Below are 11272 nucleotides of genomic sequence, written 5' to 3' on the forward strand. Positions count from 1 at the left end.
ACTATACTATGTAGATACTATAGGTTAGGTAGGTACCTGGTAGGAACAGATCGAGGGTTGCACCTTTATCATGCGGAGGGATTGGCGCATTGGAAGATCCGCCGAGTACTAACTACAAGGGTTCCACAATGGCAATCGATCTAAAAAGAAATGGGCAAAGAGTACGTAGTCCATTGGGTGATTATACATACCTAAGTACCTATAGGTAGTTGTATTACCTCTAGGTATGTAAGGTAGCGCCTACCTTAGGTAGATAGGTATCGTTACGTTAGTAGTCCGAGTAGTTCAAGTTCTATCGTGGAAGGAGCCATCAATTTATCTCGTGTATTATGTAGAGTAACAGCAATAGGCAAATACCTCTTAGGGTATACCGTTGTACATAATTTGCATAATCGTACGCGAAGGTACACAACTTACAAGAGCCTTGGAAGCAAGCAACTCTTTTGTATCATCTGAAATGTTTCCACTTATACTCCAATATCATAACCAAGGTACTATACTATGTAGTACCTTCTATTCCGGGTATTCACGTTGGACGTTCGCAAACTTTTTAAAAAATTTCTACTTAAAGAATGTTTCAACTTTCACTAGGTAATGTTATCCAGGGGTAAGAGGTCTAGACGTTTCAGCGGAATTGGACGTTAATGGCGTGTAGCTTTCGTGGTTGGCCAATTCGCTTCAATCACCACCAGGATATTAACTCCGGCACAACCTACCCGAGTCAAGGGCTGGGTGTGTACCACAGCAGATGCCCATGTGTTGCGTGGAAAGTACCTATGTACCTATCTGGTAACGGGAGATTGGTTTTTTTTTTTTTTTTTTTTTTTTTTCGCTTTGTTATTTTAAGCCAACTCGTCATTGTCCCACGTTTCAGAAGTTCAGAGGCGAAATTGGAAATCGGAAGAAAATAACCCACTTACCCTTGATCAACCTGTTAACGTTAATTGGATCGCTTCTTCGATTGGGATATGAACCGGTTTACCTGTTTGGTCAATTGGAAAAAGATTGTTACATTTTGCATAGTGTCACATTCGGTCAATGAGAAGAATGACGAAAAAGCTCAGATCAAGTTCTGCCTTGGAAAAGGGGGGCCACTTTGTTTCTCCACGATACGGGTCAAGAACGGGTCACAAATGGGTCACAAATGGGTCTGCGATGGTACAATACATTTTTACACGCGAGATCATTGTACGAAGATCTTGGTTGATAGGTAGGTAGATATGAAGTCCCATTTTTTAAACCAAGAAAAAAAAAAAAAAAGAAAGAAAGAAAAAAACCTTTCGTTCGGTCGATCTTCAAGTCTACGATAGCACAGCATATAATTAACACCTACCTTAAGTACCTAGGTAGGTAAGTAGTCTCTTTTGGCAAGTTGCTATATAATCTCTGCCTTGGAATAATCCAAGTTCACCGTTCAGCTAGGTATCACAAAGAGAGCCATCACGAGCACGGACAGATGGACGGGGACCACAAGAAGTTGGAGAACACCAAGAAAGGCGGTGGGTAACGTAGATCTCGAAAGATCCGAGCTTCATCCAGCAGCTCCCAGCTGAACGGGCAGACGGGGTCATCGATCGGAGGCGACAAACGGGCCACTATTGATCCTATGCATGCATAAGACGATCAAGCTTTTCCGCGCCAGTCTCGTGCACCCTGCGTAGACCCTCCAGACCCTGTGTATCTAGGTAGTTATCCTTGCGAATGGATACACACGTACGTATGTATATACAGACCGCATACATAGTTGGTAGTTGTAGGTACAGACCAAATAATAAAAGGGACTTACTAACTTCGAAACGCGCCGCCGCAAGCCACGTCCGCTGATTGTCATCACGCCACGCTACAAATGTCTTTCTAGCGTCTAGACTACCGTTAAATTTCTTAAGACTACTTCGAAACTAATGCTGAACTAAGAGGTACTTGTGAAATCGGCGATACCAACATTAAAGTATTATATGTATGTCAGTGTGTTCGTCTAGCATTCGGAATTCTATCGGGCGAGTAGATATTTTTTACGTAGCGACACCGTCTAAGCCTCACCGTATACCCAAGTCTAGACGTATCATAGTATCATAGCATCATAGCATCATATTTTATAAGCCATTCAAGTCATTCTACCTCAACTAGTTAGGCTTTACAAGATTCCCACCCAACAGGTTTTTTAGTTCCGTTGTTGTATAAAACAGTGCAAGACATTCATGTCTAGAGAGAGACTTGTTTTACCCTGTCCTCTGGTCTTTATGTATGGTATGGAGGGTGCGTAGGATATGGATCCGCATGAGCAGGATGTCTGTGAACGCCGGGACCATGCCATGAGAAGCGACGGAAGGCAGTTGCTTCTTTCTCGGCGCGATAAATCACATCAACGGCATCGGTACCGGTAGTTGTAGCACTGCTTGGGACATCCTGGACAGCAAAAGACTGTCTAGTACTAATGGGAGTGCCTGTGTCGCTATCGGTTGTCGACTCGTCTTGTATTACGAAATTCGGTGCAGCAGCGTCATCTGGTCCGTTGAGGTGGTAAAGGGGTTCTAGAATAGCCCCGCGTTGCCGTAGGACATATCGCCTAAACCACCATGGAATAACCTTAGTGCAGTTGTACTTCATAAATATGCCCATAGGCACGGCAAAGACGTAGTCGAGTTCTTCTAGGGTCCGCTGCTTCGTCTCGGGCATCCACAAGAAAATCATCACCAAAGCCGTGACGTTGAACCCCGCATATAGACAGAAGGTGCCCTATTGGGAAAACCTCCCATTAGATTTATCATCTTCATAGAATGAATAATATACCTAGGTAGGTAGCTATCAAACTTACCAAAACACCCACGGCCGCGAGGATTTTGGGAAATGTGATCGACAATACAGCAGCCCAGAAAAGACAAGTAGCAACGGCCCACGCCATCCCAACCTCGCGGTGTGAGAGCGGAAAGACCTCTGCACTATACGTATATGGAACGGGACCCTCGCCGGGCGAATAAAACATAGCAAACACATATATGAATAGCGCTACTAGGCCGGTATGAGCTGTAGAGGCTTTAGGGATGAGCGTACATAGACCAGCAGCTAGTAGCGACCACGCCATATTCGGGAATGTGAAAAGTAGCAGCGAGCGCCGGCCAAAGGTATCGATCGTCCAGATGGCTGGCCAAGCAAAGAGGAAGTTTACAAGACCGAACCCCCACGATGCTAGAAGGGCATTGAAATCGGAAGTTCCCGCTTCTTTAAATACGCTGGAAGAATAGAAGGCTATAATATTGATGCCTATTGCACTTTAGCTCTCAGATGACAGCGATTAGGACTTATAGCGGTCGACTTACCGCACATCTGCTGGCCGATCATGACCACAAAAGAAGCAAGAGTAGCCCTTCTAATACGAGGGATCGTAAAGAGCTGAACAATCCGTTCAATATAGGTCGAGTCGCTTATGGCCTCAGATTCGATCTCTACCTGGGCATATATAGTATAAAGGTCGCGAGCCGCTTGGATAGGATGATTGCGTAGTCGTAAGAGCGACTCTATCGCCTGTCGAACCCGACCTTTTTTGATGTACCATCTCGGCGATTCCGGACAAAATAGAATGAGCAACGTTAGAGGGACCGCTGGAATGAAGGCCGAACCAACCTGGACTACGTAGATGGAGTATATATTAGCAACACAAGGACTTACAGAAAGGAAGGGTAAAATATACGTCTCCAGGAGATTCTGCCAACTTGGCCAACCACTAAATTAGCAGTGCATCCAAGGAAAATGCCGAACGCGGTCCACATTTGCCATGATGTCACCAAAGCACCGCGGATAGATGCAGGACTATTCTCAGCAGCATATATCGGCACGGTCGCAGCTTTGATTCCCATGCCGATACCGAGAAGGAGTCTCGAAATCAAGAATTGCATCCAACTCCTGGTGAGAGCTCCAAGTATAGGAGTTATCAAGCAAATCAGGGCAGATATAAATATGCATCCTATAATTGGCGTTAGCTATTGCTGTCTTCGAGTACGATAAATAGAGAGGGTTCGCCTACCTCGACGTCCAAACCGGTTGTTGAGCGGATCCGAAAGCCAACAACCTATAAGTGCTGACCCAATATAAGGGGCCGAATTGATGAGACCGACCAGAAACACGTCTCGGTCTGAATCCCCGCCTATACCAAACTGCGCAGGAAATGTTAGGTTAGCTCCATTGCTACCCTCTTGGTCCTACCCTTGCACGGCTGCTCCTATGGAGCAGGTGATGATCGTTAGGTAGAGGAGCTTAGGGACTCTCCATTTATGTGTTTTTTCCCGTCTCAAGGCTTCAATTTCCTCAGTATCAAGCGCTTCAGGCCCCGAGATATCCTCGAAGCTATCGGGATCCCTGGAAACTAGGACGCCCTTACGCATGAGCGGAACGTACTCGGATAAGTCATTCCATCTGGTAAACCGCGTGACATGCTCGAGTAGATATTCACGGGGAACGTTAGCCAAAGGGTTCGAGATCCTATTTCTCACCAAGAAAGTAAAGTTAGCCAATTATATGAAAAGCCCAAGATACCTGGCCACGGACTCGGCAGTTGGGTTGTTATTGAGGTCGACGTGTGCCTTTGCATAGGGGAAAACACCCTTCTCCGTCGTGGTATCGTAGCGATACACTGAAGTTTTGCGACTACGTCTGCTTGGATGTTAGAATGCAGTACGTAATAATCCGTAAGGTAATGAGTCTATTATAGTTCTTACACTGGCGGTTGTGAAGCTTTTTCAGACATAATAGGTATTGAAATTAGTGATGAAGCTGAATCATTCTGTAAAACACGATATAAAAATGATAACAGGTAGGTACTTATTAACTAATTCTAGGGAATGGCGATATTAATATGATTTCTAGGGAAACTTCAAAGTTGTGTAGTAGGCAAAGCAGAGTTAGGTAGACATTGAGAATCTTGCTACAATGTAACAATATCGAGTACCGTGTTTTACTTTATCTCCAATAGAAAGAGCATTGCGGCAAAGCTTATTGTAAAACAGCCTATCTACCTCTCATGACAGGCACAGGTTTCAGATGAATTCAGTTATAAGCTATGATCTAATCGATGGAGTTTATTTTCGACCTCACATGCCTAAGAAAACCATAGTCTTGAGAGCTTAAGGTGGCTGGCTGGCTGGCTGGCTACCTGCATACCTGAATCTCATCTGAAGCGTACAGCATCTCATCTAACGGCATATTAGGAAAACTAATCGACGGAATGACTGAGATGCATTAGAAACAAGGACCAGGAAGACACACGAACGATTGGTATATACATATTCACCAGTTAGTGGATAAAAAGGAGTAAATCATAGCCACGCAAGGTTATAAAAGCTTACACGGCGCCATACCGTACGGATAAAAGAAAAATATATGATTCGCAATGTGCTTTAAAGCAAGCATCTAAATACCTCAGCTTCCTCCTTAAGAATACATATATCGCATGGGTATCTCTGAGAAGTACAATACATGATAATACACAATACACGAGTCTCCGAAGAGCTCACCACCACCACCACCACCACCACCACCATCAAACCAGACATTCCAACCCCGAATACTTTAGGTACCTACTACTAATACATCCCACACAGCCAGTCGAACAAGCTCGACCATAAGCCATCCCACTATCTCCCCTCCCTAGCCCCTTTCGCAGCAGCAGCCATCGCGTCCTCGCGCTTCCTCCCCCGCCCCACCATATGCACCAGCTCAGCATACCTCCTGCGCCAGAACTCGGCCGCGGCGTCCCCTTCGGCCGGGACGTCCGCGCCCTCGGCCCGGTGCTGCGCGCCCTTCTTCCACCGCGCGTGCGGCACCGTCTCCGTGAACCGGAACCGGGCGTTCGCGGATCCGCAGCGCAGCCCCCACACGTAGCTATACCGCGTATAGTCTACGCCGACTTCGAGCCGATGTACGACGTTACCTCCTCCTCCTCCTCCGCCGCCGTTTGGCTTCGGTAGGTGCCTGGAGCCGGCTAGTGCTGCCGCGGCGATAAGGAACGATTCGGGGCTATGGGTCCGCTTCGCGAGGCCTGCGATGATGGCCCGTGCTAGGGCGAGCGCTTCGTCGATATCGGGTGGTGGACTGGGCTGTCCTTTCTCGTCGAGCCACGTGCTCTCAAGGAGGTCTGCGACGAGTAAAGTTTCCGTCTCGTCGCGGTTCGTTCTGTCACCGTCGTTGAAATTGAACTGCACAGTCAGACCCGCGGGGTTATCGGTTGGCCCGGTTGTAAATACAGTCGCAGTACGGTCAAATACAGTCACATCTTCTATAGGACTAGCCGTTATTCCGCTAGCGCCGCTCGATACAGTCCCGTTGACTGCACTCTTTCCATTCACCATTAGAAACGGAGGGGGAGTGGCTAGCCTGACGGGACCACCTGCTCTTTCCGGTACTTGTAGAGAGAGGCGACCGGGCCGTGAAGGTCGAGTGGTGGGAGTGGTAGTTGTTGGTGTCGTAATTGGCGCAGACGTAGGTCCGGTCGATTTTGGGAGCTGATCTAGAGGGTGCATTGATTCGGGAAATACATCCGATTGGGGCGCGCTCTGTTCGAAAGGTGTTGCCTGGAATTCATTACGCTCGTCCGGGATTGCTGATAATGGTCCGTCGCTAGGCCGACTGCTGGGCGGTCTCCCCCGAGGTCTACCGCTTGTAGATACACCACCACTTCTCCAAGCGGAAGAAACTACCTTCGCTCCGTGGCGACGGCCAAGTGATCTAGCCTTAGGGGGGCTGATTGCTGAACGAGGCTCCATGGGATCTCCCCAGAACGCGCCTCTCGTCGAAGGTGTCATTGCGGAGTGAGGATACGCCGACATAGGCTCACGGGAAACATCGTTACCCCATGGAAAGGCCGAGTTTGCCTCCGGCAATACACTTGATCGTGGATCGACTGGAGGAAACATAAAAGCGCTTCTTCCGTCTGGATGGGCTGTCCACGGATCTAAGGCGTCTGGCCGAGCAGCCCTAGCCTCCCCGTTGGAATTTGGGGACTCTAACCTTGGCCTTTGGGATGGGGATTTGCTGAAACTGTCGTCCTCGGGTCTCTTTCGGCCCCGGCGCGGCCGAATGTGAGGTAACAAGGCACGTAAAGCCATGTCATCTTCGGCAGCAACTCCGTCCCTACCCTCCTCACATACGGGATTTGGATCACTCGGGATCTGGGTCCAATAGGGATGAGGATTGTCCATCAGATAATCGAAGAAGGCATTTATGTGCATGGAATGCATCCATCGCTACTACAAGTCAGTCAAGCTACTCGTAAATAAATTTGAATAGACTTTACCTTTAGGCGGACGGCATACTGCTGTATCTTTTGAGAGCTCTGCCCCTTATCGTGGTCGGGCGGCTCGACACCGAGTTTTAATGCCAGTTCTGCCCACGTCTTAAGCTCCTTGGCATGTAGTTGCTTGATGAGCTCGAATAGGTTGAACGTGCTGAAGCTTTTACCTTCACTCTTAGGTGGAGTTCGAAAAGCCTCTCTGAGCGCGGCCGTATCCGTCTCTAAGGGTACTGCCGGGTTGCAGTAAAGAATAAAGCTCACGTAGGCATCCTCGATAGAATCGCTGGTCACGCTCCTCGGAGGCAATGTTGGTCTTATGAGCCCCGACGAAGACCTCGGGGTCTCATTCTTAGACGGAGACGAAAGAGGGTTGAAGCGACGGGAACCGTTGCTGGTTGGAGTAGAGAGCGCCATCTTAATATCATAAGATAGCGAAGTACACAATGATCCCCATGGATAGTGGGGGAGAGATACGATTATAGGGGGGATGGGGATGCTAGGCGCGTTTGATGGGGTTGAGGGTTGAGAGTTGAGAGTTGAGGTTCTCACGTAATGGTTGGTAATAATACCTGTTATAGAGACTTGCTACTATTTTTTCGCAACTCGAATAACAAATAAGGTAGTTGATTTTTTTACTATTCTCATCAAGTCTGCGTTAGGTATATGTGTAACACGACTTGTTTCTTTCATCTCCCGTCTTTTTTGTAATTGGTCCTTGAGTCGATGTGATGATAATATAAGCGTGGTGTAAGTGTGTACCTAACCTAAAAAAGATGCGAAATAGTACCTTAGGTTAGGTAGGTAGAGGTACGAAGTAGGTAGGTACCTAATGTAGGTAACGCCGTTTTAACTGGTGTAAATATAATGGTCAAATGGTAAAAGCAAGAAAATAGAGGGCGTGTTTCCTCCGTCTTAAACCTTATTATTGAAAAAGAAGCTGCTAAAACTGGATGTGGCAAAAGGTAATGGGGAAAAAAAAGAGAGAGACAGAATAGGATAGGTTTTTGGTGAAGCCCTCTTCAGGTGTCCAATGCCTATTATGCCGAATTCTATTTTGAGAGCGCGCTGGGGCGGGAGGCTGGTGCCACGAGCGCACGCACGGCTGTTTTAGATGGGCCGGGAGATAGGTCTGCGTGCTATCTCTGCTATTTTTGGGTACGTGTTCACGTGATTTAGGTATGCATAATCTGAATTTTATGAGACCTTATGAGCTCTTACGAGGGATCTAATGCACCGAGGAGGTAGCGCATATAAGATGCATAATATACCCAGGTACCTCACTGCCCGGTGTGTACGTAGGTACCTACCATTGTGCAATACCTATAAGAAGGTGTGCATAGGTAACCTGGAAGTAATTAACCCCTTTTTCTGTAAAACATACCTACATCAGTCTACATAAACCTATACAACCCTTAGGTAGGTACGTAGCGGCGTAGGCGTGACTCTGTTCTGCCTTGTCAATTCATTGGACAGATGTCTCTTCAACAAAGTAGGATTCGGGTAGACAATCTGGACAGTACGGTCTCTTTGCATGCCATCATGAAACCTGTATCGCGGCACACTCTGCTGTGTTTTATCGTGCACCGCCTCGTATATAGGGTTGACGTTGCTAAGAATACTCGCAGTCATGTTTGTCGTTTGAGGGTTACTTATAACTAGTAGGTATTAAAGATGAAGTATTGGAACTAAGATATCAGCCTTATGATATTCAATTATTGGACGTACCTATTTAGTTCGTGTAGAAATTGGTAACGGCATCGGAGAAATATATGCCTAAAATACACCTAGTGATGCAATTTGTAAGATAGTAAAACAGTAAAAATGATGAAATGGCAAAGGGATGCAACAGACATATTAATGTTGGAATGTAGAGATTATTTACATAGGTACACCTAGGTAGGTAATCTGTCTCGTCTGGCCTGACTCGCCCACTAAAAACGTCGAATTTGGGCAATCATCGTCATCATCACGAGACAAACGATAATAAGCCAATTCTGCATCTCACATGTGAAAGTTCGGAGTTTGCGTTTGCTTCGTTAGAACCAAACTTACAGCTCTAGTTCGACGAATTGGACGCGGGGCAAAGCCGGGGACGAGAAAACATGGGGTCGAGCTAAAGCTGCTTACAGGCGGATTTCGGCTCTGGCTTTAGGTGAACTTACAAGGGGAATAAGGGAAATGCAAGGGGACTACAGGGCTACATCCCACTAAAACACGCTGGAAGTTCTGAACGGAGAGGGAAGCTAACCGCATTGTGATGCAATGTGTACCTAACAAACCTACATAGTAATCGGACCTCGGCTCTCAGAGCTTCAATGGGACTTGAATCTGAGTCGATAAAGCTTTAAGTAAGGTAGTTTATTACATATTGTTCTTTCATCATTCCGACATCTAAAGTTGATTAATATTATTTCTTTTCTCTTTTTTTTTCTTTTTTAACTTTTATCAAAAGTCTACCTCCTATCTTATTTGCTGTTATCTTCCATATTACTCTTCATCTAAAAACAAACAAACAAACAAATCAAATCAAAAACTGTATTATAGAGCGATATCCAACCAAAGTCGCCATCTCTTTTTATTTTAAACCCCTTACGTAGCTGCACAATAAATTCGTAACTCGTCAATCAATCATCACATCACATCACGATGGCGTCGTCTAAACCCGGCGTTCCCCAGAACGACAACGTCGCACACGCCCTTGCCGGCGCCGGCGGCGGGATCCTCTCCATGGTACTGACGTACCCGCTCGTCACCCTCTCTACCCGAGCGCAGGTCGAGTCCAAGCGTGCCGAGACCAATTTCCTATCCGCCGTGAAGCAGATCGTCGCGCGCGAGGGCATCTCGGGGCTGTACGCGGGCCTTTCCAGCGCCGTGTTCGGCGTCAGCGTCACCAATTTCGTCTACTACTACTGGTACGAGTGGACGCGCGGCGTCTTCGAGGCCGCCGCCGCCCGCGCCGGCCGCCCTTCCAAGAAGCTCACCGCTGTCGAGTCCATCATAGCCGGGGCCATCGCCGGCTCCGCTACCGTCATCCTGACTAACCCGATCTGGGTCGTGAACACCCGCATGACCACCCGCAAGGGCCAGCTCGAGGCGGAGGAGAATACCGGCGGCGAGAAGAAGAAGCAACCGACCACCCTCGGCACCCTGAGCGCGCTCCTACGTGACGAGGGTCCGCAGGCCCTGTTCCGCGGCGTCGTCCCCGCTCTTGTCTTAGTTATCAATCCCATCTTGCAATACACGCTGTTTGAACAGCTAAAGAATGCGTACGAACGGCGGCGAAAGCGCAATGTTACTCCGACCGTGGCATTCTTCCTAGGCGCTATCGGCAAGTTGTTTGCCACCGTAATCACCTACCCGTATATCACGGTCAAGAGTCAAATGCATGTTGCCGACGACGGCAAGAGGCGCGAAGGCATGACCCAGGCCATCCGACGGGTCATCCAGGAAGAGGGCTATTCCGGCTTGTATAAGGGTACGCTTAAATATCTACTTAATCATCCAATAATTAGCTGATCGTTGGTTTCTACGTGATATACTAACTGTTCCTTTTAGGCATTGGTCCCAAGATTACACAGAGCGTCTTGACGGCTGCGTTCCTCTTCGCCTTCAAAGATGTTCTCTACGAGCAGACAGTGAAGCTCCGGAGCTCTATGGCTAAAAAGGCCATCAAGGCATAAACACCTACCTGTCTACACCCGGAAATGAATTTACTATGGCTTGTATGAGCTTCGGCCTTGACCTTGTACATATTGTATCTTGTTAAAGATGGGAGGTGCCCTTGCGCCTTGTTACTTGGGTGTGTCCTTTCAACGTCATCTATCGTAACTTGGTTAACCTGGTAAGACTAGCATGATTAGGAAAAGGTGACTTTGATGGGCAGATCATGTTGGGAAAGCAACGGGGAAGGAGAAGCGAAGTGAGGAGATATCGTACCTGTTTCCATGTATCAACAAAGGGCAATATATGCCCCCCAAAAGAAACCACGCA

At 47.5% G+C, this 11272-nt stretch overlaps 3 protein-coding genes across 3 annotated transcripts; 1 reads left to right on the forward strand and 2 right to left on the reverse strand.

The window, feature by feature from the left end:
- Positions 1–2114: 2114 nt before the first annotated feature.
- On the reverse strand, positions 2115–4741 carry F4812DRAFT_467925 (uncharacterized protein; the record flags this gene model as incomplete). Its single annotated transcript, XM_047938716.1, has 8 exons — positions 2115–2736; positions 2816–3261; positions 3318–3626; positions 3689–3961; positions 4022–4151; positions 4209–4476; positions 4543–4647; positions 4713–4741. 8 exons carry the CDS (start codon positions 4739–4741, stop codon positions 2239–2241), a joined length of 2058 nt encoding a protein of 685 aa, XP_047794414.1. The 3' UTR covers positions 2115–2238.
- An 886-nt stretch (positions 4742–5627) lies between these two features.
- On the reverse strand, positions 5628–7696 carry F4812DRAFT_456195 (ARS binding protein 2-domain-containing protein; the record flags this gene model as incomplete). Its single annotated transcript, XM_047936950.1, has 2 exons — positions 5628–7235; positions 7286–7696. The coding sequence occupies 2 exons, from the start codon at positions 7694–7696 to the stop codon at positions 5628–5630; spliced, it is 2019 nt and encodes a 672-aa protein (XP_047794415.1).
- A 2015-nt stretch (positions 7697–9711) lies between these two features.
- F4812DRAFT_205000 (mitochondrial carrier) lies at positions 9712–11272 on the forward strand. Its single transcript, XM_047930281.1, has 3 exons — positions 9712–10757; positions 10838–11081; positions 11134–11272. The coding sequence occupies exons 1-2, from the start codon at positions 9929–9931 to the stop codon at positions 10960–10962; spliced, it is 954 nt and encodes a 317-aa protein (XP_047794416.1). The 5' UTR covers positions 9712–9928; the 3' UTR covers positions 10963–11081; positions 11134–11272.

The sequence above is a fragment of the Daldinia caldariorum genome, assembly GCF_022478825.1.
Source record: "Daldinia caldariorum strain CBS 122874 unplaced genomic scaffold F4812scaffold_2, whole genome shotgun sequence".
Classification (NCBI taxonomy): domain Eukaryota; kingdom Fungi; phylum Ascomycota; class Sordariomycetes; order Xylariales; family Hypoxylaceae; genus Daldinia; species Daldinia caldariorum.

Excerpts from the sequence above, each read along its gene's own strand:
- F4812DRAFT_205000 (XM_047930281.1), top strand. The coding sequence starts at position 9,929 with ATGGCGTCGTCTAAACCCGGCGTTCCCCAGAACGACAACGTCGCACAC. Across the intron at positions 10,758-10,837 it reads CTATTCCGGCTTGTATAAGG|GCATTGGTCCCAAGATTACA; the intron begins GTACGCTTAAAT and ends TGTTCCTTTTAG.